At 43.4% G+C, this 27,087-nt stretch overlaps 1 protein-coding gene across 2 annotated transcripts in view; it reads left to right on the top strand.

Moving 5' to 3' along the window:
- Positions 1-22,952, top strand: part of DECR1 (2,4-dienoyl-CoA reductase 1) — a 78,215-nt gene extending 55,263 nt beyond the window's left edge. Inside the window, exons 6-10 of one of the 2 annotated variants that reach the window (XM_075550621.1) lie at positions 3,519-3,618; positions 14,730-14,802; positions 21,581-21,727; positions 22,624-22,686; positions 22,782-22,952. In XM_075550621.1, coding sequence (XP_075406736.1) covers positions 3,519-3,618; positions 14,730-14,802; positions 21,581-21,727; positions 22,624-22,686; positions 22,782-22,841 — 443 coding nt within the window. In that variant the 3' untranslated portion in view covers positions 22,842-22,952. The remainder of the gene's footprint in view (positions 1-3,518; positions 3,619-14,729; positions 14,803-21,580; positions 21,728-22,623; positions 22,687-22,781) is intronic. The other variant, XM_075550620.1, reaches the window with a different exon arrangement.
- Positions 22,953-27,087: the final 4,135 nt, after the last annotated feature.

The raw sequence follows: 27,087 nt of genomic DNA, 5'->3' as shown, positions 1-27,087 counted from the left end.
CCTTCGGCACCTCATGAGCATGTAGGCCGGTGTGCTTCTTCCATGTGGGATTTGTTGCTAGATGGCCTCTTGTGTACCTTCAAGTCTTTAAGACCCCAGATCCTATATCTTTTGATAGCCAGGTACCATCAGCTTTCTTCACCACATTTGCTTATGCACCTGCTTTGTCTTCAGCATTTGTGTCGGGAAGGTGAGTATCATGGAATATCAGTTTAATAGAACAAATTATTCTTGCATTGAGGGAGTACTTGAGTGGAGGCCCAATGTCCATCTGTTACCTTAATACTAAATCTATACATATATGCACATAGATTTATTTCCACATCCTCATATATAAATGTATTTACATAAGTACATGCCGATATTTAGACTTCTAAAATGTCCTTTACCTCCTAGTTCTTTCTTCTATTTCATTTGACTTTCCTCTTGTCCCACTATCATGTTCAGCCTTCATTAGTGTTTCTATAATTCCACTTGGTTACATTACCCTTGGTCACGCCCATTAGGCCTCCTACACCCTCCTCACCACTGATTGGGATCACTTGTTGTTCCCTTGTCCCTGTGTTTGATAACATTACTTCCTTTCCCCCCACCTCCCCCTCTCTCATGTCCCCCCGGAACTGTCAGAACTGTCAGTCCATTGTTTTCTTCTCCAGATTGTTCATCCACCCTGTCTTATTTAGACAGACCTGCAGATGTAATAACATGCACAAAAACAAGACAGGGCAAAACCAAGTAACCAAATAAAACAAAAAAACAACAACAAGCCAATGACAAAAACAAAACACAATAACAAGAAAGAAAAGCTTTTAGTTAGTTCAAGGACTATTTGTTGGCCTTTAGGAGTGTTTTCCAATCGAGTATGTTGGAGTGCCAAGCACTGACCCCAAAGTCTATTTTTGGTATTCCCTGGGGACTTTGTTGCTCTGTTCCCCTTGTTCTGTTCTACGCCCTTAGTGTTTTGCCTCGGTGTGGTGGGATCAGATTGAGCCTAGATTGTTGTTGGCAAAATTTCCCCTTCAGCATTTTAATGATGATATTCCATTGTCTTCTAGTTGCATTGTTTCTGATGAGAAGTTACTGAATTTTGAAGGGAAAAAAATCTTTGTTACCATTCTTTTCCCTCTTGACTGCTTTAAGATGTTTTTTTTTTTATCACTGATTTTAAACAACTGGATCTTGCCACCTCATGGCGTAGTTTTGTGTGTATTCTGCTTGAGATTTGTACAACTCCTTGGCTCTGTGTTGTTTTTAGGTGCCATTGAAACAGTCCCAACCGTAGATTGGAACACGGCCTGGTCCTGTAGGGTCTTTATAATTGTTTCTAGGCGTGGGCCTATTTTTACAGTTTCTGCATCAATTCATCTTGCTGAAAACTTTCCTCTTTTTCACTGCCCCTCCACTTTACCAAGCGTGCTATTCTTCTCCAGGGATCCAGCTATCTTAAAAGCATGTCCAAAATCTGTAAGAAGAGGAGGCAGGCCATCCTTACATCTAAGAGGCACGCTGGCCGTACTTCCTCCACGACAGATCGATCTTTCTTTTCATCAGTCCATGATACTTTCAATATTCTTCACCAGCACTATAATTCTTTTTTTAAATCATTTTGTTTGGGGCTTGTATAACTCTTATCACAATCTATACATCCATCCATTGTGTCAAGCACATTTATACATATGTTGCCATCATCATTCTCAAAACATTTGCTTTCTACTTGAGCCCTTGGTATCAGCTCCTCATTTTTTCCCTCCCTCCCCAGTCCCTCCTCCCTCATAGACCCTTGATAATTTATAAATTATTATTTTGTCATATCTTACACCATCTGACGTCTCCCTTAACCCACTTCTCCACTGTCCGTCTGCCAGGGAGGAGGTTATATGTAGATCCTTGTAATCTGTTCCACCTTTCTTCCTCACCTTCCCTCCACCCTCCCAGTATCTCCACTCTCACCACTGGTCCAAAGGGTTTCATCTGTTCTGGATTCCGTGTGTTTCTAATTCCTATTGGTGCCAGAGTACATCCTCTGGTCCAGCCGGATTTGTAAGGTAGAATTGGGGTCATGGTCGTGGTGGGGAGGAAGCGTTCAAGAACCAGATGAAAATTGTATGTTTCTTCATTGCTACACTGCACCCTGACTGACTCTTCTCCTCCCCACAGCCCTTCTGCAAGGGATGTCCAATTTCCTACAGATGGGCCCTGGGTCCCCACTCTGCACTCCCCCTCATTCACAATGCTATGATTTTTTTAATGCACTGATTTTTTTTGTCTTTCTTATTCAATTTCCAACTTTCACATGTGTATGAGGCAAATGAATAATATTACTGTTTGGGTCAGGGTATCCTAGTCCTGAAAGTAACATCCTTGCTCTTCAGTACTCTAAAGAGGTCTTGTGCAGCATATTTACCTAATGCAACACATCTTTTGATCTCTGACTAGGTTATAGTTTTGACTACATCTGAAAAAATTCACTCTTTATTTCTCCAAGTATCCTCCAAGTAGATTTTGTTTTTGTCTTCTTTCTTCTGGGATTTCAATTACTCAGGTGTCAGAACTCTTGATACCATTACAGATTACTGAGAAGCTGATTCCATTTTTGCCTCTGTCTTTCATTAGGGGAGTTTTTTTTATTACTGTGTCATCAAATTCATGGGACTTTAATATTTTTTCCATAGATAAACTCATGTATTTAATATTTTATTTCAGATTACATTGTTCAGTTATACAGTTTAATTTGGTTCTATTTTTATATTTTCCATTTCTCTCTTATATATTTTTTTTACTTAAAATGTTTTATCATCTTTATCATATGATTTTAAAGGTTTTTATCACTAATTCTATACTCGTCATTTCAGGATCTCTATTAACTGATTTTTCATCTGGTTATGTGTTGGGCACTTTCAACGTCTAGTAATTTTTTGTTATAATCTCTGAATGTTATATTAAGGGTATTAAAACATTATTTTCCTTTGTAGTATGTTAAGTTTATTTTTTCAAGCTGCTACTTGCGAAATATCTGGATCATTTGAAGGCTTATTTCAAAGATTTATTTCATTGACTGTGGAACAACCTTTAGTTTGGACTACCCTACACTTCCCAAGGAGCCCTGATGGCAGTGTGCATTAGGCATTGGGATGGTAATTGTAAGAATAGAGGTTCAAAGCCACCAGTCCCTATGTGGGAGAAAGATGAGGCTGTCTACTCTTGTAAAGATTTCCAGTCCTGGGATCCCTATCTAGGGTGTCACGATGAGTTGGACTTGACTTGATGGCAGTAGGTTAGGGATAGAATTCTAAGTGAGCATAGGGTGCTTCAGCCTGAGTGTCAGCAGGATTAGCACCAAGATGTAGCAACTTTACCAGGTTGATTTCCCTTTAATTAAGGACTAGCTTATGTTTTCTAAAAATGCTGTCGGTTTTGGTATACCTGTAGGAAGCAGATCCCATTTGGGTGAACAGTGTTTTCCTGATGTGTGTTGATCCGGTTGTATTGTTACTCAACTATTCTTTTCAACTTTTCAGGGGCAGCATTTCTAGCTATTACAACCATCTACGCCGAGACAGGATCAGGCTTCGTAGCACCAAGTGCTTCTGCCAAAGCAGGAGTAGAGGCCCTGTGCAAGTGAGTAGGACTGCCGCAACCTTGCCCTGAAAGCGCATTCTTTGTCTCCCCCAGAAGAGAGGGGAGTCAAGACTGATGCAGATTCCCCAGGCCTATTCTGTGTCCTGGGAAAGTGCGCTGTGTTTATAGAATTTGGCCATCTGGTGGCATAGTGGTAACTGTTAGCAGCCAGTCTGCAGTTCGAACTCACCAAGTGCTCTGTGGAAGAAAGACGAGGCTTTCTGCTCCTGTAAAGATGTATAACCGCAGACACCCAAAGAGGACAGTCCTCCTTTCTCCTGTGGGATCAACATTAGTCCCAATCGACTTGATGGCAGTGGGGTGTGGACTGATCGAACTTTCTACTATGATAGAAATATTCTAAAAAGCTCTGCTCTCCAATAGTTTTTGTGTTTGTTTCTTTAAGTCAGATGATAAGACGACTCCAGACTGTAGCTATTGTATTATTGCTCTCCTTGAGTCAGGATTTGTACTACACCTGACCTGGAAACATGCCTTTGTGTTCATTTTGTGCCTGTTGTATAAGATTGGCAAGATTTAGAACTGTGACCACTTGTCAGGCCTAGTAGCCTTAAAAAAATTTTTATTAAAGCATCTATGATTGCTTTTTAAAGTGGTTCCCTCCTGGCTTGCCTCTTGCCTGTGATATAGAGTCTCCTCATTGCTTGCCTGGCTTACTGCGATAATGCTCTCCTATATTTCACTACTGCCAGTCTCTGCCTTCCTTCTTTTATTATTCACATACCTACCAGAATTATCTTTCTAAAAGCATATATCTCATGATGATACTCTCTAGCTAAAAAAAAATCTTAGAGTATTTTCTATTATCCTCTGAAATTAAAATCAAAATGCAGTATGGTGCTGTCAGTAGTCTTGTTTCTGGCCTTTCTTTCTAGTCATTTGCTTAGTCGTAACCAATTCAATAGATCCATATTTGTTGAGTGAGTGTGTTATGTGTGCCCAGTGAGGTAATGGAAATAGACCAGGCTTCAACCTTCCCAGTGCTCACAGTCTCCCACCTTTCTACCCATGATGACTATCCCTTAATTTTTGTTTAATTACCATATATGTCATTCACCTGCCATGTAATTTCACCCTCTGTTTCTGGGCTACATTACTGTTAGAATTTGTTTTTGGTATGTTGCATACCACCACGTCTCTCATTACATCACCTCCTCTCAGATGTTTTCTCTCATTTCATAAGACATAATTAGTCATTCCTGTGCACTCATAAGGATTTACTTCATCCAGTCTACTGAGGATATAAGTATACTAATTAATAAATGGTGTCCAGTGTTGGGTATTCTAAATTGAAGGCAGTAGAATTTTGTGTAGTACATCATTAAGTTCACGACACTGCTAATCCTTTTTCAAATGCCAGATCAACTGACAGCTCTTCAGGGAGTCTTCTCTCTTACTCCCTGTAGCCTGGGTGCCCCTCACTTCAAGCAGCCGAGGCTCAATGAATACTACCCAGTTCGGTAACTCATTTATTATGAAACCAAGCTGACCTCCCTCGAGACAGGGACTGACTTTTTATTTGAGTGTGATCCACACTTACGGAGTGTCGGCATGGAGTAAGTACACACACACACAGAGAAACATTAATGGAAAGAGCACCACAAATGACTAACGCACACAGAGTGTGTTGTGCATAGTAAATTAAACTGTACGCGATGCATTCCATGTTGCTTGGCCAAACTCGCTGCCGCCAGGTTGATTATGACTCCTAGTGACCCTGTATAGGGTTTCTGCATTTGTAAAAGACAGCCTCATCTTTCTCCTGGGTGGCAACTGGTGAATTTGAACCACCGATCTTGTGGTTATTATTCAAAAGGCCAAGGGAAAAATATCATTATCTTTTCGTGTAGTTTTTCCATGAACTTCCTGAGCCCTCCTCATGGCACAGTTCTTCAGATTCTGAACTGGTTTCACAGGACCGTGCTAACATTGATTACATTCATCCAGTGCACCTTGAAGAAGGGTTAGGATGGATTTCCTTCTAGGCAGTTTCCCTGAGTAGAATACTCAGGTTTTTTCCCCAGGATTATGTGAGTTTTGGATTTCTCAGTGATTTTGTTAAGAAAAGAGGTTAATAACGGGTAGTAAGAAGTTGGTGTTGTTAGACACCTTGTACGAAGAACCTTCTTTTAAAAAAAAGCTGAGCAAACAAATGAAACCAACAACTTTGGAAACCTGGTCACGGAAGGCGAGGCTGAAGAGCTGGGTCAAAGGTCAAATGGAAGGAGAGATTATGCAGAAACTGTGTGGACACAGAGAATTTGGGATCTGAAGCACGCTAGCCCATGAGTCCACAAAGCACGTCCACATAGAGACAAAGCAAACACTGCCCGTAGTTGAAACCCCCAATTGCCTGGTACAGTCTAGCAGCAGGGACTCCGTTCCCACCTCAAGAGCCAGGCAGGGATATCCCCACCTGTGAACATTAAGTGCGTCACCTCATCTGCTGTGCTGGAGGTCTGTGTGCTTGCAGGACCCCTTCTAGACTTCCCCACCGCAAACGTTATCACCCTACCCTGAGCTGGGCACCTATAGACTCAGGGCACCCACCTCCTCACTCAGCCACTTATGCCAGGGACCCACAAACTGGTGACACCTGCCTTGTACATAGCTTCCAGAGCTGGGCGTCTGCAAAATGGTAGAGCATGCTCCCATGCCCAACTTCTTACACTATGGCCTGGCAGCACTGCTGCTCCATCTAGCCACTGGCATCAGGGGTCTACACGCTGTAGATGTCTGCTCCTATCCCCCATAATCTATGCCTGTGACCCACCGAACAACATGGGCCTACTCCTTGTCCCACTTGTGCTGGGGGCCCAAGGACTGGAAGCACACCTTCCTCCGTGTTGGGTTGTAGTGGACAGAGATATGCTTTCCTAGGAGGCTTTCCCTACCATAGCTGTACCACATCACTAGGACTTGCGTCCTCTTTGACTACTGAAGCACAGTCCTTCCTACCAGGGATTGTTGGTGGGAATTTCCATACCTGACTGCCAATCTGGGGAATCTCCTTACTGTCTACTTGGCAACCAGCAATGTACACATCCAGCATTTTACCCGACACCTTGTGAGGCCGCTCTCTGCACGCATGAGCTGGTGAGTAGCCAGACATACGACCTCACCAACAGTACCAGTTACAGCCTCCGACTTGCACCAGTCCCTGCTCCTTTCACCAAGAGACAGGTGACAAGAGCTCCAGCGTGGCCAGACCCATGACCAGCTTAGTCAGATATAGCAAACCAAACAGAAATCAACATGCAGCAAATAAACATGCAACAAATGCATAAACATACTAACACCTTTATGCTTCAGAGACACATTGCTATAAAATTTGAAATCACTTGCAGGAAGAGCAAGAACAGAAAATTTTTAATTAGAAACTGAATAGAACAGTACTGGGTTAAAGAGAACGACAAATCATATATTTCTCTATCACAGGACTAGCAGTTCACCAACTTTTAGTTGTTTCTGTTTTATATTTCTGTACCTGTAATAGTGTTCAAACAGAAAGCACTAGCATATATTTAGCTTATTAACTCCTGAATAAAAAATCACACAAACTCACCTGCATTAGAAGCCTGATCATGGTGGAAAGAAGAAACACACAGGCAATCCTGACGTCATAAACAAGCTCTGCACCCAAGCATGTCTTTCAGAGAATTTGTAGGCAGATCTGAACAGGCCAAAACAAAACAAAAACACTGGGTGATAAAGAAAATCAAAGACAAAAATGTGCAATTCCTTGAAATAACCAAGACTCAGAAAAAGCCGTGCTCAGAGGTCAATTTATAGCAATGAATGCACATCCCAATAATGAAAAATGACCCAAATAAAAGCATTACAGCTTCAATAATTTAGAGCAGCCAAAGAAGCTCACATTTACAAAGGAATAATAAAGATTAGGATGAAAAAAAGAAAGAAACCGAGAAGAGAAAAACAAAAGAAGCCTCAATATGATCAGAAGCTGCTGGCTGGTGAGGGCTTCCCGTGCTGTGCCCGCCCGCTTGCTGACACATATCAGTTGATGTTTCCAGCCGTTGCTGGAGCTGTGCTTTGGCCAATGCTTTGGGGCAGTTTGAACTTCTTCGGCACCATGGGTTCTTGCTCAGATGCTACCTCCTGAAGCGGTGGAATGCTGGCTACTTCTTTTGGTACTGTGCTTGCCTCTGTGCATTCTTCCTACTTCTTCGGATGCTTCCTGCATCTTTCAATATTTTTCCCACAAAATCTTTCGATCTTGCAAGTTGAGGCTTGAGCTTTTACATAATTTTTTTTCTTTATTTACATTTTATTAGGGGCTCATACAATTCTTATCATAATCCACACATATACATACATCAATTGTATAAAGCACATCCGTACATTCTTTGCCCTAATCACTCTCAAAGCATTTGCTCTCCACTTAAGCCCTCTGCATCTTTTTTTCCCCCTCCTTCCCCGCTATCCCCTCCCCCCTCCCTCATGAACCCTTGATAATCCACAGATTGTTATTTTGTAATATCTTGCCCTATCTGGAGTCTCCCTTCACCCCTTCGCTGCCATCCATCTCCCAGGGAGGAGGTCACATGTGGATCCTTGTAATCGGTTCCCCCTTTCTAACCCACTCACCCTCCACTCTCCCAGCATCGCCCCTCACACCCCTGGTCCTGAAGGTATCATCCACTCTGGATTCCCTGTGCCTCCAGCTCCCATATCCACCAGTGTACAACCTCTGCCCTATCCAGTCCTGCAAGGTAGAATTCAGATCATGGTAGTTAGGGGGAGGAAGCATCCAGGATCTGGGGGAAAGCTGTGTTCTTCTTCGGTACTACATCGCACCCTGACTGACCCATCTCCTCTCCTAAACCCCTCTATGAGGGGGTCTCCAGTGGCCGACAAATGGGCTTTGGGTCTCCACTCTGCACTTCCCCCTTCATTCACTTTGGTGTGTGTGTGTATATATATATACACACAGACACAGACACACACACACACATACATACATACATATACATATATACACACATGTATATATATATATATATATATATTTGCACGATGCCTTATATCTGGTCCCTTTGGCACCTCATGATCGCACTGGCCGGTGTGCTTCTTCCATGTGGGCTTTATTGCTTCTGAGCTAGATGGCCGCTTGTTCACCTTCAAGCCTTTAAGACCCCAGACACTATCTCTTTTGATAGCCGGGCACCATCTGCTTTTTTCGCCACATTTGCTTATGCACCCGTTTGTCTTTGGCGATCGTATCATGGAGGTATGCAGCCAATGATATGATTTTTTTGTTCTTTGATGCTTGATAACTGATCCCTTCGCGACCACGCGATCACACAGGTTGGTGTGTTCTTCCATGTGAGCTTTGTTGCTTCTGAGCTAGATGGCCGCTTATTTATCTTCAAGCCTTTAAGACCCCAGGCACTATCTCTTTTGATAGCCGGGCACCATCAGCTTTCTTCACCACATTTACTTGTTCACCCACTTTGGCTTCAGCAGTTGTGTCGGGAGAGTGAGCATCATAGAGTTCCAATTTAATAAAAGAAAGTATTCATGCATTGAGGGAGTGTTTGAGTAGAGGCCCAAGGTCCTTCCGCCACCTTAATACTAAACCTATAAATATAGACACATAGATCTATTCCCCTATCCTCATATATATATTTGTATGTACATGGCTTTGTCTAGACCTCCATAAATGCCCCTTGACTCCCAGCTCCTTCCTCCATCTCCCTTGACTTTCATCCTGCCCCACTACCATGCTCCGTCCCCACCTGGGCTGCAGGTATACCTCTTCTCTACGCAACCTTACCCTTGATCATTCCCCACCAGGCCTGCCACTCCCCCCACTACCATTTTGGGGTCCCATGTTGTTCCCTTGTCCCTGTGTTTGTTAACACCACTTCCTTACTCCCCTACCCCGCCCCACCCCAAGTCCGGAGGACTTGGAGCTTTTACATAATTAATAAAGATAATAATGCATTCAAAGCACAGTCATGGAAACTTCTAAAACATAATCATACACCTTGTGGGATGAAGTTTCCAGGCCTGTAGGCAGGGGACAACTACATGAATAAGCATAACATACTTCCAAAAGGACAATTTTAGTATTCTGCTTAGGTGAGTAATGTCTGCCTGGGATCACAACCGAGGGTCTCATAAAGGGTGGAGAAAAGAATATAGTACAGACAATCAAATTCACACACAGACACAGACACACACACACACACACACACACACAACCGTCCCATACTCACTGATCTGATTACAACCGAGGAATTCCCAAGAGTGTGGCCATAAGACACCCATCTGATGTGACACTGAAGTCATCCTGAGGCTACCTTTCATCTAAATAATACATATAAACAACTGATAGGAATACATACTTTAAAACAATCAATTATATGACAGCAAAAGGACATTTGCCACAAACCAAAAATGTGGAAGGCAAGAAGGGGCAGAAAATCCCTGTAGAAGGAGTCAGAACCTGGGGCAGAACTGGGAGGGGGTCGACACATTGTGGAAAATGCAGCCAATGTCACGAACAATCTACGTGCAGACTGTCAAATGGGAAACGTTTATGCTTTGTAAACTTTCACTCAAAGCACAATAAAAATTTTTTTTAATGAGTAGGTTACTATTTCCTGGTAAATTTCCAGCAGATTCACTGGTAGTGTAGTGGTCATGTGTGGGGCTGTCAACCACATGGCCAATAGTCCACCAACAGGTCCACGGGAGAAAGACAGGATTCTCTTGTCTTTACAGAGCTACAGTCTCAGAAATCCACAAGGCTCGTTCTGCTCTGTCCTATCAGGTTGCTATGAGTCAGCATCAACTCTCTGGCAGTAAGTGAGTTTTCAATGCAAATACCCTGGAACCCTGGTAGAATAGTGGGGTGTGTATTGAGCTACTAACTGCAAGGTCAGCAGTTCAAACCCTCTAGCTGCTCTGCAGGAGAAAGATGAGGCTGTCTGCTCATACAGAGGTTTAAAGTCTCAGAAGCCCAAAGGAGCCATTCTGTTCTCTCTTCTATAGGGTTGCTATGAGTCAGAACTTTTATGACTCATAAAAAACAGTGAGTGTTCTAGTTTTTCTCTAAGTACATGCTGGGTAAGTATGTGATAAACTCTTGTCAATTTTTTAAATGAAGTCTTTGTCTGAAAGAGTCTTGATAGTGCAGTAGATTACATACTCACCTCAAGGTCAGTGGTTCAAGTCCACCAGTTACTCTAGAGGAAGAAGATGACACTTTCTGCTATCTTAAAGACTCACAGTCTTGGAAACCATAAGGAGTGGGTCTTTTGCTGAATTGAAATTGATATGGTGGCAGTTATTTAGTTTGGGGTGGTGACTTAACACTTTTTAAAACATGCACCCCTCCCCCAACTAATTTAGTTTAATTGATAGTACCGGATTGCAGAAGGGTTCTTTAAAATTCTCAAAACCAAAGATGTCATTTTGATGATCTAGATGCACCTGACCCAAACCCTTTTTCAATCGTCTCACATGCATGTGTAAGTTAGATTGCGATATGGGAAAGCAGAAGGAGAGTTAATGCATTTGAATTTGGGGTTAATGAACAATATTGAACAAACTGTACACTGTCAGAAGAACAAACAAGTTAACATTAGAAGAAACACACCTGGAATGCTTCCAAGAAGTCAGGATACAGGCAGCATTTTGGTCTTTTATATATCAAGTTTCCAAGAGTCAGGGCTGATTTGACTTCTAACAGTATCTTACCCCCCACTGACTGTCATACTGCTTTTGCCGAATTAGCCAATGAAGTGGTGCAGTCCGGCCATATTAATGGATATCTCACAGGTTTGTAAAGTGTGTCCTATTTATCTATTGTAAGGGTACAGTATCTTAATCACATTATTGATATTATGCAATTCCCTTCATAAAAGTATTTGAGAAAGAAATGTTCTGACCTTTGTATCAGAAATAATCGTGTTATTTATTTACTATTTTCATTTTTTACATCAGTTTGGGCTATGTCATAGTCGGTGTGCCTACCTATATAGGATAGGCATGGGAGGCATGCCCAAGGAGAGAGCAGCGGGACCAGCGGTCCCGGGGAAACCTGGGAGATGAGGGCAGTGGGGGAACGGGGTGAGCAGGCTGCACCATGGACAGGGGAACAACTGGGGTGTGGGAGTCAATAACAAGGAGGAGATAGGGATCCGAGATAGGGAGGGTGGTGTTGGAGCAACAGCAAACTAGCTCAGAGGAGGTACCAAGAGGCGGAAATAAATAAGGGGAGAGTGACAGCAGGGAAGGAGGAAGGTAAAAGGAAACAGAGAAAGGACCAAGGAAGCAAAGCAATGCATAGAGGTATAAACATAGCAGTGTACATAAGTAAATACATTAATCCACAAAAATAGAGGTATCGGCCCATATTAATATATTTACATGGCGGTACACTGAGGTAGGGGGTGGACTTTGGGCCTCCCTCAATACAAGAACACTGTTCTAAAAAATCCGCAGTCTGAGATGTTCACCCTCCCAACACAATCACTGAAGACAAAACAGGTGCATAAGCAAATGTGGTGAAGAAGGCCGATGGTGCCCTGTTATTAAAAGATATAGCATCTGGGGTCTTAAAGGCTTTAAGTTATGCAAGCTGCCATTCAGCAGAGAAGCAACAGTCCACAAGGAAGAAGCACACCGCCTGTGCGATCATGAGAAGTCATAGGGACCGGGTAATAGGCATCAGCAGACACATAACAAACAAAAACATATTTTTGAGAACAGGGGGGCTGGAGCAGAGATCCAAAGCCCATCTGACAGTGGAACAATCCTCCCATAGAGGGGCCACAGGAAAGGGATGAGTCACCAGGGTGCAGTAAAGTATCCATGAAACACACTATATTCCTCTGGTTCCTTGAGGCTTCCTCACCCCCCACTACCATGACCCCAGTGCTGCGTTTCAATTCAGACTAGACCAGAACATGTACTCAGGTATAGATAAGAGATAGGAGCTCATGACACACAAAATCCAGGAACAGGGGTGGGAATAGTGATACCAGACGGAGAGGGGGAGAAGAAGCGAGAAAGGGGGAACCAATTGCAATGATCAACACATAACTATATACTCCTCTCCAGGGGGAAAAACAACAGAAAGCATGGGGGAAGGGAGACAGCAGTCAGTGTGAGAGATGCAAACTATAACAATCTACAATCTATCAGGGGTTTATGAGGCGTGGGGAGGGAAGGGGGGTGGAGTGGAAAAAGCTGATACCAAGGGCCCAATAGAAAATAAATGTCTAGCATGAATGAAGGCAACATATGTACAAGCATGCCTGATTCAATTGAAGTGTGGATTGTGATAAGAATTGTACAAGTCCCCAAAAAATGATTTCAAAAAGAAAGAATTGTGATTTTTCCAAACAACTGCTTTTTCTTTTTTATTTTATGGCCAATGTGAATTGCCTTAACTGGTAAGGCTTTCCTTTTTACAAATGATCTACCTATTGCAATTAAATGGAACTTCACAGTACATTGCACATTTAGGTAGTAGGTTTATGCCTGGCTTTATTGTCTATCATTTGCCATTGTGTTAGGCATATACATATATATCTATATATGGATAGGTTTATATAGCACAAAGGAATCTAACAGCTAATTAGTCCACACAGCAATACAGAGGGCTCAGTCCAACTCACCTTCGTGGAACAATTAATACTCTGGAAGTTCTTCAACTCATGTGGTCTGCCAGATCCAAGGTCAAGGAAGCAAACAGATGAGTCAGGGAAAGACAGGCAGTCTGCCCACAGGCAGCAAACAGCAAGTGAGTCAGCAAGTCAATAGCTCGGGAGTTTACCGAAGCAGAGCCAGAGGAAATATTGAACTTAAGCAATGGAAGGTGATTGGATCCACTAGCCTCAAGCTCAAGCGGTGTATGCACCAGCAGTGTGGCGAAGCAGGTCTCAAAGAAGGCTCAAGCTCTAGCAACACGATACATGATCCAGGGGCTGGTTTTCCCACAGTTGGTGTAGCACACAGGTTGAGGCAGAGAACTAGCTAAAGCAGCAGCATGCTGGTCTGATCACCAGAGAGCAAGCAAGAAGGGGGTGAGCCTTGCACAGCCATTTATCGTTTTGCCCTCCAATAAAACAGTGACCTTATTAATCCCACCTGTTCCTATGGCCAGGTTGGCACAAAGGATCTAACTACCACAGCCTTGTGTCTAATTCTCTCTTAATTTCACATTATCTTTCATTTAGATTACATGCTTCTGTCAAGCGACCACAGTCCTCTTTAAAAGTTACCCAAAGAGTATGTAGACACAAATAAATACACAGGCCAATCTAGATTCCTAAGATACGTCTAGATAATACAAACTAGAACTGTCAATCAAGGACTCTGACCTTCCTGCACCTGTGCAATCATGAAGATGGTATGAGACTCGCCGGTTCTTTGTTCTGTTATACATAAGGCTGCCACGAGCTGGAGCTGATACAGTGAAAATGAATAATAACAGCATTGTCTTTGAAGCAGATTGATTTAGGGTTCTATGTTCATATTTCTGCATTGGTGTGTTTAGCAAAATTATATTCCCATTTCCTTTCGTGCTTAGTTCACCGATTGTACTAAAGGCTAGTTTAACATGGATGTGATTAATATTCTAAATCTCTGCAATCCATCTCTTTTGCAATTAAAACCCTTGTAAGGTGACAGATGTTATGAAATAGGTGTATATAAGGTTATAAGTAAAGTTACATATAATTTTCTAAATGCAGGACTGAAAACATGGAGGGGCATGAATCTTTCTCCTTTTTATAGTAATTCATGAAGACTTTAAATATATATATGTATATGTTGAACTTGGTTTTAATGTTATAGCACAGTAGTTGAAGGCACAAACTCTGATGCTAGACTTCTTGAGTTTAGCTTATGGTCCATATGTCCTTGAACAAATGCTTTTACCTCAGTGTAAATCAGTTTCTCCATGTGTATCATGTGTAATATAGAATGATAGTAGTTCCTACCTGTTGGGGTTATAGCCTCTGGCATGTGTAACACATGCAGTGACTTAGGTTATTATGTTTTAACATACGGTATAATCATTTTAAGTCTGTGTTATCTTCTTTAATTTTTAGATCTCTTGCAGCTGAATGGGCTAAATATGGAATGCGATTCAACATAATTCAACCAGGACCTATAAAAACCAAAGTAAGTTTTAGTTTATTATCACATTGTGAATGATTAAGGAAGACAGCATTGCAATAGGTTGATTTGGGGGTGGGAGGGGAAGAGAAAAAATGAGGAGCTGATACCAAGGGCTCAAGTAGAAAGCAAATGTTTTGAGAATGATGAGGGCAACAAATGTACAAATGTGCTTGACAAAATGGATGGATGGATGGATTGTGATAAGAGTTCTATGAGCCCTCAATAGAATTTTAAAAAGGAAAAAAAAAGAAATAGGTTGATTCAGAGTTCCATATTCATATTTTGCATTGATGTGTTTATATAAATTCTTGTTGCTTTGTGGGGGACTTGCCAGGAATTAACTAGGTTTAGAGAGATGGTGGAGGGAAGAGGGTTTTACGGGTTTCTGATATAAGAAACATAGAGATGGGCAGGAACTACTTCTTGTTAGTGTTGTTAGGTTCTGTTGAGTTATTTCCAACCCATAGTGAACTTAACCTGTGTACAACAGAATGAAACAGTGCCATCCTCACAAGTGTTGCTATGCGTGAGGCCATTGTAGCCATTGTTGCCAGTCCGTCTTACTGAACATCCTCTTTTTCACTTCACCTCTTCTTTAGCAAGCAGGGGGCCCTTCTCTAAGGCCTGGCCTCTCCTAATTACATACAATGAAATCTTGATATCCTTTTTGTTCTGAGAGCATTTACATCCATTTCTACCACAGATTTGCTTATTTTTCAGGCAATAAAGGAATATTTAATATTCACCAAAATCATCGTTCTAGTGCATTAATTGTCATCATTCTGATTTATTGCCTAGCTTTTACATGAGTGGATTAAAAACACTGTGGCTTGGGCCTAGTTCTTCAAGGTGGTATGTTTGCTCTTTAACATCTCAGAGAGGTCTGTGCTAGTTCGTGTTATAAGTCAACTTGGCTAGACTGTGATTCTCAGTGGTTTGGAAGGTAGGTTCAGGTTGCGTGCAAGCTACTCTGCCGCTTGGCCCAGCAGATCCAATCAATGGTACTTGAAGTGTTAGTAGCAGGCAGCAATGCTATTTGGCGTCTTGCACAGATTCCAACTGGTGACGCAGCAGTCACCCATTGGATTGTAGAGCAAATCCCTGGCAGTCTTTGTAGGTAACTCCTCTACCTTTGAGAAGCAGATGTTGACTTGTGACTGAGCCTTAGTAGAGACTAAATGCTTTATCATGGGCCACTAAATTTCCATGTGGCCCGAGTTGCCCATCATGAACTGAGTGTTATCTGACATGACCCCTCCCCACCCCAAAAAGTCAGTCATGCATAGCAGCACTGTATCATTAAGTAGAAGTAATGTATATAAGACTGGTCTTGAGCAGGACTGGTAGGCACACATTAGATTTATAAGTAAGTGACCCAAATGCCCATGTTCTCCACTCCAGTTATATTACCTTTCATCTCTCAGTTCACACCCATAACCCCATTGGTAGTTCCTTATTACCATTTGGCTAAGCAAGAAAAAGTGGGTCTCTGGTTTACAGATGGTTCTGCCCCATATGTAGGCACTGCTTGAAAGTGGACTCAGCGTACTGCAGCCTGGTTCTGGTTCTAAGGTGTCCCCAACTTAAGCCTGATATTTTCAATCACCTAATATGCATGTGAAAGCTACATAATGAATAAGGAAGACTGAAATAGAGTCGATACCTTTGTTGTGCTTTTGGCAACAATTATTAAATATATCACATCGCCAAAATAAAAAGAACATATTTGTCTTGGAAATATAGCTAGAATGCTCCCCGGCAGTGAGGGTGGCAAAATTGTCATCTCATATACTTTGGAAATGTCATCAGGGGATATCATGCTTGGCAAAGTTGAGGACAGAAAAAAGAAAGAAGACCTTCCATGAGACAGATTGATACAGTGGCAGTGACCATGAGCTCACACAAGCAACACCTGCGAAGCTGGTGCAGGGCCAGGGAGTGTTTGGTTTCTGGTGGACATAGGGCCGGTGTGAGTCTGGATCGACCCCGCAGCACCTGACAACAGCACGACCATTCATATAGGTGTCGCTGCTTTTGCTCCTTTAGAGATCCCAATCTAACAAACGGCTTTTTTCAGCATATTTACCCAACGTAATCCGGTCAATTTCAGTGCATTAATGGCTGGAATATCGCTCTTTATGCATTCCATTTCATTTTCGATGACTTCCCGTTTTCCTATTCATAATTGCATGTTCCAGATTCCAATTACTAATGGATGTTTACAGCTGGTTCATCTATTTTAAAGTATACCACATCAGCAAAGGATGCCCTACAAGTTCACCCCAACCACATCTTTAAGATGAACTTCCTCTTGGAGGCAGGGCTCACCTAGCTAGTCTGCCAACTTGAGGGACTCCTTCTGGCCGTGCACCAGGTAGGGTTACGCTGCTACTAGTACGGTTTTCACCAGCCAGTTGCGTCCAAAGCAGAGCTCTAGGTTCTTCTCAACCTGTCTTTGCCTGCAAACTCCACAGAATATTCTGCACCGCGGGGCGCCCGGCTGGTCTTTGAAGTACCTGTGGCTGTAGCAGAGACTCCAGTGTCACACCACCACAGTCACGCCGCCGCAGTCACACCACCACAGTCACGCTCCAGTCACGGCGCCACAGTCACGCCGCCACAGTCACGCCGCCACAGTCACGCCTCCACAGTCACGCCGCCGCAGTCACACCACCACAGTCACGCTCCAGTCACGGCGCCACAGTCACGCCGCCACAGTCACGCCGCCACAGTCACGCCTCCACAGTCACAGTGCCACAGTCACGCCTCCACAGTCACGCCTCCACAGTCACACCTCCACAGTCACGGCGCCACGGTCACGGAGCCACAGTCACGGCGCCAGTCACGCCTCCACGGTCACGCATCCACGGTCACGCCTCCACAGTCACGCCTCCACAGTCACGCCTCCACAGTCACGGAGCCACAGTCACGGCGCCACAGTCACGGCGCCACAGTCACGCCTCCACAGTCACGCCTCCACAGTCACGCCTCCACAGTCACGGCGCCCCGGTCACGGCGCCAGTCACGGCGCCACAGTCACGGCGCCACGGTCACGCCTCCACGGTCACGCCTCCACGGTCACAGCGCCACGGTCACGGCGCCACGGTCACGGCGCCCCGGTCACGCCTCCACGGTCACGCCTCCACAGTCACGCCTCCACAGTCACGCCTCCACAGTCACGCCGCCACAGTCACGCCTCCACGGTCACGGCGCCATGGTCACGGCGCCACGGTCACGCCTCCACAGTCACGCCTCCACAGTCACGCCGCCACAGTCACGCCTCCACGGTCACGGCGCCACAGTCACACCTCCACAGTCACGCCTCCACGGTCACGGCGCCACGGTCACGGCGCCACGGTCACGGCGCCCCGGTCACGCCTCCACGGTCACGCCTCCACGGTCACGCCTCCACGGTCACGGCGCCACGGTCACGGCGCCACAGTCACGCCTCCACGGTCACGCCTCCACGGTCACGGCGCCACGGTCACGGCGCCACGGTCACGGCGCCACGGTCACGGCGCCACGGTCACGCCTCCACAGTCACGGCGCCACAGTCACGCCTCCACAATCACGCCTCCACAGTCACGGCGCCACGGTCACGGCGCCACGGTCACGGCGCCACAGTCACGCCTCCACAGTCACGGCGCCACAGTCACGGCGCCACAGTCACACCTCCACAGTCACGCCTCCACAGTCACGGCGCCACAGTCACGGCGCCACAGTCACGGCGCCACAGTCACGGCGCCACAGTCACGCCTCCACAGTCACGCCTCCACAGTCACACCTCCACAGTCACGCCTCCACAGTCACGGCGCCACAGTCACACCTCCACAGTCACGCCTCCACAGTCACGGCGCCACAGTCACGGCGCCACAGTCACACCTCCACAGTCACGGCGCCACAGTCACGGCGCCACAGTCACGGCGCCACAGTCACGGCGCCACAGTCACACCTCCACAGTCACGCCTCCACAGTCACGCCTCCACGGTCACGGCGCCACGGTCACACCTCCACAGTCACGCCTCCACAGTCACGCCTCCACGGTCACGGCGCCACGGTCACGGCGCCCCGGTCACGCCGCCACGGTCACGGCGCCACTGTCACTGCGCCACAGGAGTCCAGACAGCCGGGGGCTCTGCAGGCGAGTGCTGCCGCTTCTTAATAAGGTTGATTTCAATATCGTAGTTTTCTGGGGTATTTGTTGACATCATTTTGTCCAGTCTGATTCAGTGATCTGTTATTGTTTGATATTTAATTTTTATCATACTATAAAGCCTTACTTTGATTGGCATTCTTTCCCTCCCCCCTCCCCCCCAAGATAGAGTTTCAAAACTTATACAGGTTTGGTCTTGTTATTGGTAGATTTTCTTTGGCTCCTGTCTGTGCCTTTTCGCTTTGAAACTCACAATCACATCTGTCATCTAACTCCCACTTCTGTCTGATTAAAACCCTTCTGCTGGCATCCATTTCTGCTCTAATCAATAATCTGTACAGATCGTTATCACAACGCATAATTATCATGAATGCTTTTGCCAGTGTTGCTCAGAAGGTTCACAGGTACTCTCTTCTCGCACGTTTCCGCAGACAACTTTCCTTTCCACTTTCTTGTGATTTCCTGAAGAGCGAGAATGTATGATCCAGACTGAGATATAGCTATGAAGTCTCAGCCGAAGTTAGATAAACAAGGGACAATTGGGTTTTAGGCAATAAGTATGACTGAGGGGTTATACATGAACAGGGAAAAGGCTGTCTTCGTTTATTGAGTGGAGTAGTAGAAAATGGAAAGAAAAATTACTGATTGAAAATTAGTTGAACATCTTTTTTGTCTGACACTTCAATAATATACTCCAGAAACATTTAGACATGTATGTATTATGCATGCATCACGATATAGGATGGCACTGTACTAAGCACGATCTGAAACGAGTAACATAGTCCCAGAAGTGCTGTTCAGAGGAAGTCCTTGAGTGGGGGTGTGAATGGTCAGTGCATTCGGGTGTCGACCAAAGGTTTGGAGTCTGAAATGCATCCAAAAGTACAGAAGAAAGGCAACTTCTACAAAACAGTCATTGGAAAGCCTGACAGAGAACAGTTGGACTCTGGCACACACACATGCTTGCCAGGGGTTGGAATCTACTCAAAAGCAATTCGTTTCTGGCAATATCGAGGATGACACACTTACTGTGTGCAGAGATAGTGAGAAAAAAATCGAGACAATGTACTTGACATCAAAGGGTTTATGCGTATTAGTTGAGATATGACATACAAAAATCACTAGTTTTTGGTTTTAGAGAGATTAAAAAACAAACCATAGAGAGACTCTCCAGATTAAGGCTGCTATTGTTTGCCCCCTTGCATTACACGTGTCAGGGAGACAAGGTGGTCTGTCCAGGAGCACAGAGGATACTTATTCTGTCTCAGTCCCATGCTGTTGAGAAAAATTGTCACCTCGGCTTCATTGCTGATGTTAGATGGAAAACAGAGAATAACAAAAAGATGTTTGCCTCTGTTTTACTAATTTTTCCAAGGCTACAACTGTGTGGGTTATGACAAACCATGGATAAATTTGAGAAGACTGAGAATTCCAGAACCCATTATTGTGCTTATGCCAAACCTATATTTGGAACCAGAGGCAGTTAGTTGTATGAACAGAACAAGGGAATGTTGCATGGATTGAAATTAGGGAAGAGGTACATCGGGGTTGTATCTTTTCACCATATGTATTGAATCTGTACACTGAGCAAGTAATCTGAGAAGCCGGACTGGGTGAAAAGAATGTGTGGCATCAGCATCAGGGGAAAAACTACTAGTAACCTATGAAATGCAGAATACACAGCCTTCCTTGCTGAAATTGAGGAGTATTTGAAGCACTTGCTGATGAAGATCAATGTCTTCAATATGAAATAATACATTTCAGTATAAAATACAGCCCTCAATATGAACTACGATTTAATTTCAAATCCTCACCATTGGACTAATAGACAGCATCGTGATACATGGAGATAAGACTGAAGTTGTCAAGGATTTCATTCTGCTTGGAGCCACAATCAAGTCTCATAGAGGCAGCAGTGAGGAAAATCAATGACATATTTGATTGGGCAAATCTGCTGCACAGACCTCTGTAAAGTGCTGAAGAGCAATGATGTGGCTTCATAAAAACTCACTTGGATTACAAGAAGGGGTGGGTGAAGTCCCCACGTACAGAGCTGGGGACTCTCCAGACGGCCCGCAAGTGCACATAGGAAGACAGTCCCAACCGCTGCCTGCAAGAAGCACCTGAGCAATAGCAGCATCAACGAGAGGGTGGGGGTGGGGGTGGGGGACGCTGCGGTCTGTGTATGTAACCCCTCCGGCTGGGAGGCGTGGCTGAAATTGGCTGATTTTACTGGTTAAGTTTAGGTCCACCTGTGTGATATCATGTGGTTGCGTCTAGTCTGTGTGCCCAGGTGGACTGCTCACCTGGGCCCAGGGGCTTGTGTCTGGGCATGCTCTGGATCTTTCCCATAGGTGTCTAATTAGTGCCTGATTTCTTTCCAATCCCACTATTGTGGCATGGACAGGCAATTTCCGGCATTAGGGAAGACAACCCTCTTACCCCTAGTCAAGCTATGAAAGGGGGATTTGCAAAAATGTGTTACCAGGGTTAAGGTCTCAGTAAATAGCCATATTATTTACTATTATAGTTATTGTAGATCCATTTCTTAAGTAGGAAGAGTATTGCTTTAAACAATGCAAATGTACTTTTTATTTATTTATTTTTTTGTGATTGCTTCATCTTTAGGGTGCCTTTAGTCGCCTTGACCCAACTGGAGCATTTGAGCACACCATGATCGACAGAATTCCCTGTGGCCGGCTAGGAACTGTGGAGGAGCTGGCGAACCTTGCTGCCTTCCTTTGTAGTGATTATGCCTCTTGGATTAATGGAGCAGTGAGTGTTGTTATTTTTCTTGCATTTGGGGGGGACAGGCTGGAGATTGGGGGCAAGTTGAACTAGTCTTAAAATGCTCAATGAATGTATGATTTAAAATATTTATCTGAAGAGCCTGCAACACAGGGAATCCAGGATAGATAAACCCCTCAGGGCCAACAAGGAGAGTAGAGGTACCAGGAGGATTAGGGGAGGGTGGGGGGAAAAAGTGGGAATCAATCACAAGGATCAATATTTAACCCCTCTTCCCCCCAAGGAGGATGAACAATTGAAAAGTGGTGAAGGGCAATGGAGGACGATGTAAAATATGCAAATAATAATCTATAACTTATCAAGGGTTTGTGAGGGAGTGAGAGGGAATGAGGGTGGGCGGGGGAGGGTAGGGGAAGAAATGGGGAGCTGATATCAGGGGATGAAATGGAAAGAGCATGCTTTGAAAATGATGATGGCAGCATATGTGCAAATGTGCTTGACACACTGGATGAATGTATGGATCGTGATGAGATATAATAGCCCCCAATAAAAGTATTTAAAAAATAAAATACGTATCTGTGTATAATACAGAAATATATATATATATTGTTTAGGCCATGGAATGAATTTATTTACAAGTTAAATTAATTACATTACTTTTATTTCGTACAAATTTCCCTAGTGGACATGCCCTTAAGGCAGTATTAAAGGCTTGGTAGAACTGAGTGTGGAAGATAGGAAAAAATATTCTAAAGAGAAATAAATCAACTCAGGTTTAATAATTAGTTCTCCCTTTAACATTTATTTGGACTCTGGAAGTGTCGAGGAGTTTTCTCATTCATCACGAAACACTGATAAATGATCTTTATTTAAATCACTATTATTATTTTTTAAATATTTAAAATTTAAAATATTTTCTTTAGGCTATTAGATTTGACGGTGGAGAAGAAGTATTTATAGCGGGAGAATTCAACAATCTGAGAAAGGTAATACCATTTGTGTATATAATAATGGCAGCTAGGACAGTAAGCTTTAAAACACGTGGGAACCACATTCAATTGACATTTTCGTTTTGTGTTAGGTAACCAAGGAACAGTGGGACACAATGGAAGGCCTGATCAGGAAGACCAAAGGATCCTAGGTCCACGTTGGTATTCATGCTTGGTGAAGAAAAAAGTCAGTGAATGGAAATGACCCAAGCAGCCTCTAATCGTTTTCTATTTTCAAGCCTAATAAACTTTTAATTAACAAACACATATCGATTGTGTGTTGTGTGCCAGGCTGATTGTGAGACCTTCTTTTTTTTATATTGTTTTTTTTAACACTTTATTAGGGGCTCATACAACTCTTATCACAGTCCATACATATACATACATCAATTGTATAAAGCACATCTGTACAGTCTTTGCCCTAATCATTTTTTCTCCTCTTTTCTTTTTTTACATTTTATTAGGGACTCATACAACTCTTATCACAATCCATACATATACATACATCAATTGTATAAAGCACATCCATACATTCCCTGCCCCAATCATTCTCAAAGCATTTGCTCTCCACTTAAGCCCTTTGCATCAGGTCCTCTTTTTTTTTTCCCTCCCTCCCCTCTCCCCCCTCCCTCATGTGCCCTTGGTAATTTATACATCGTTATTTTGTCATATCTTTCCCCATCCGGAGTCGCCCTTTCCCCCCTTCTCTGCTGTCCCTCTCCCAGGGAAGAGGTCACATGTGGATCCTTGTAATCAGTTCCCCCTTTCCAACCCACTCACCCTACACTCTCCCAGCATCGCCCCTCACACCCTTGGTCCTGAAAGTATCATCCACCCTGGATTCCCTGTGCTTCCAGCCCTCATATGTACCAGTGTACAGCCTCTGCCCTATTCCAACCCTGCAAGGTAGAATTCGGATCATGGTAGTTGGGGGGAGGAAGCATCCAGGATCTGGGGGAAAGCTGTGTTCTTCATCGGTACTACCTAATTAACCCATCTCCTCTCCTAAACCCCTCTATGAGGGGATCTCCACTGGCCGACACTTGGGCCTTGGGTCTCCACTCTGCACTTCCCCCTTCATTTAATATGGTATATATATACACACACACACATATATATATACATACACATACATATATCATTTTTTTTTCATGATGCCTTATACCTGGTCCCTTGGCACCTCGTGATCGCACTGGCCAGTGTGCTTCTTCCATGTGGGCTTTTTTGCTTCTGAGCTTGATGGCCACTTGTTCACCTTCAAGCCTTTAAGACCCCAGACACTATCTCTTTTGATAGCCGGGCACCATCAGCTTTCTTCACCACATTTGCTTATGCACCCATTTGTCTTCAGCAATCCTATCATGGAGGTGTGCAGTCAATGATATGATTTTTTGTTCTTTGATGCCTGGTAACTGATCCCTTCGGGATCACTCGATCACATAGGCTGGTGTGTTCTTCCATGTGGACTTTGTTGCTTCTGAGCTAGATGGCTGCTTGTTTATCTTCAAGCCTTTAAGACCCCAGTCACTATCTCTTTTGATAGCTGGGCACCATCAGCTTTCTTCACCACATTTACTTGTTCACCCACTTTGGCTCCAGCAGTTGTGTCGGGAGAGTGAGCATCATAGAGTGCCAATTTAATAAAAGAAAGTATTCATGCATTGAGAGAGTGTTTGAGTAGAGGCCCAAGGTCCTTCTGCCACCTTAATACTTAACCTATAAATTTAGACACATAGTTCTATTTCCCCATCCTCCTACATATATTTGCATGTACATGTCTTGGTCTAGACCTCCATAAATGCCCTTTGACTCCTAGCTCTTTCCTCCATTTCTCTTGACTTTCCTCCTGCTTTTTTATATTGTTTTATTAGGAGCTCACACAACTCTTATCACAGTTCATATATACATCAATTGTGCAAAGCACATTTGTACATTCATTGCCCTCGTCATTCTCAAAACATTTGCTCTCCACTTAAGCCCCTGGCATGGTGAGAGATTGCCAATTGCCTTTAAGGAATCTGAAAAGTAGAAAGAGTGGACATGGGTTTTGATAGAGGTAAAAAGTGTTTGGAAGTGTGGGTAAGGGAGCAGATAACAGGGAAAAATCAGGAGAAATTTCATGGAGGAAGTAGCATTTGCATATAGATGAAGCCATACTTATGGGTGTGAGGCCAACAGAAAGAAGTTAGTGACTCTTTACTAAACTTAATGAACAAAACCTTGCCAATTTACTTTGTTTTCACTGAGTTTTGCATGATCTTCTTTAGCTACCTCAATATTAACTTAAATTTTAAATATTTACCAGTACCTATTTTGTATTTTATTTGGTATTGAGGATTAGAAAAGAAGGATCTATTGCCCTTGTCTTAAAACTCACTCTCTTGGAGAATTGGCAGAAGTAGAAAGAATTATTTATGACACAGAATGATAATTATTACTCCAGTGATGTTAACTTTAAAAGAAATCATTCATTTTGACTCTGGCTTTTGGAGAAAGTGATTCCGGGGAGGTCAGGTTTTATCTCTGCATGGATAGAAGGATCGAATTCTCTGGGTAGAGAGGAGGATAGCGTGTTAGATATTTTCGTGTGTATATAATTGAGACCCAAATAATAAGAACACCAAATTCTCCAGTCTATGTAACTTTAATTTTGAGCCCATATTAATTTTAAAATGCCCAATTTTCTCTCATCAGAATCACTGATTACCTATTCACTGGATTGTCTCCATTATCAAAGTTATCTAGAGAGATAACTGGTTTCCATCTCACTTTCTCTAAATTTACCTACAAAGGCACACGGTTTGCTTATTTGAATTGATGTGCTATTTATTAAACTTAATTGTGTACATAAATATTTAATACATTTGGAATACATACCCTTGTTATCCCAGTGACACTGGTTGTTTTACGGCTGTTTTCTGTTACACTTTTCTTCATTCTCAATGCAGGATCCCATTATACACTTCAGCATCTTCACCTCCTCTCACTGAGCAATGCCATTAACAATTTGTTAATATCTCTTGTGACATAAACTGTCATTGTATAATGTGGGACAGGTTTCATCTTTGCTTATTGTCTTCATCTGTAAACATCAGGACTATAGTTTCGATCACTGGGTGTTTTATGCGATGGCAAAGGTAATTTACACACTTGGCTACTGAACGAAAAGTTTGGAGGTTCATGTCGTATCTGAGGTGCCCTGGAAGAAAGGCTTGGCGACCCACTTCTAAAAAATCTGCCACTGAAAACTGGATGGAGCACAGTTCTTTTCTGACTGACTCTTGAGGTTAGCATGAGTTGGAGACTGTGACAGCGAACAATAAGCTCACGGCGAGAGGAAACAAGTAAAACACTTTGTGCAATATGAAACATACAAATGAAAATGGGATCCTCTCTCTCTCCCTCTGTGTCTCTCTTTCTACTCATTCATTTTGTTGGGAGCTCTTACAGATATTGTAGCAATTTGTAATTCCATTAGATCAAGTGTGCCTATACAACTGTTGCCACCATCAGTTACAAAACATTTTCATTCTTCGTAAACTCCTTGATATCAGCTCCCCTTTCCCCCTCCCTCTGCCCAACCCCCTATCCCTTATTATGTTATATATATTATAAATTATTATAGTCCATGACTATTCCATCTAATATATCCATTCACTTACAATTCTGTTACGCATTTCCCTCGAATGGGGTCATGTACTCGTTGTTTTCTACTCATTCATTTTTAAAACCTCGCTATCAAGGAACAAAGCGAAAATATGGAATTAGGAAAGAAACAACTGCTTAACAACTGCTTAACACTTTGGTATATTTATTTCCTTTTTTGCTGTGTATTTTTATTAAGGTGATTGTATATGTATAACTTGCATTACCAGGCACTACTGCACTCCCCGTTCCAAAGCTCACTCCACACAGCAGCTGCTTTCCACTCTCTGTTTTTCGTTTGGTTTTATGCACCCATGGCTGGACTGCTAACTACAAGGCTGGTGCTTCAAAACCCCCAGCTCCTCTGCAAGAGAAAAATGAGGCTGTGTGCTTCTGTAAAGGTTTACAGCCCCCCCCCCCCAAATCTCTTATGTAGAGGGCCATAAGTTGAAATCTGCTCATGGGCAGTGGGCTTGTTTGTGTTTAAGGCAATGTATTTATTTCATTAGTTTTGTTCTTTTTTAATTTTAGAAATGTTGCCGCCTTCTACGAATGTCGGTTTAGCTAGTGTATTCATTCCATTCCATACCTGCCTTTCAACTTTCAGCAAATAAACATGGACACACCCAAAGATATTTCCTCTGCTGATTTACTCAGCGTAACCAGATTCATACTTAGTGTTGACATTTTGATAAGTTTATAAATATTTTTATTCTTTCCCAGTGTTTTTCCTACTTCTCTCTCAGTTTTTTA

Source organism: Tenrec ecaudatus, chromosome 5 (assembly GCF_050624435.1).
Source record: "Tenrec ecaudatus isolate mTenEca1 chromosome 5, mTenEca1.hap1, whole genome shotgun sequence".
In the NCBI taxonomy this organism is placed as follows: Eukaryota; Metazoa; Chordata; class Mammalia; order Afrosoricida; family Tenrecidae; genus Tenrec; species Tenrec ecaudatus.
This window is presented reverse-complemented; position numbering and strand designations above follow the sequence as displayed.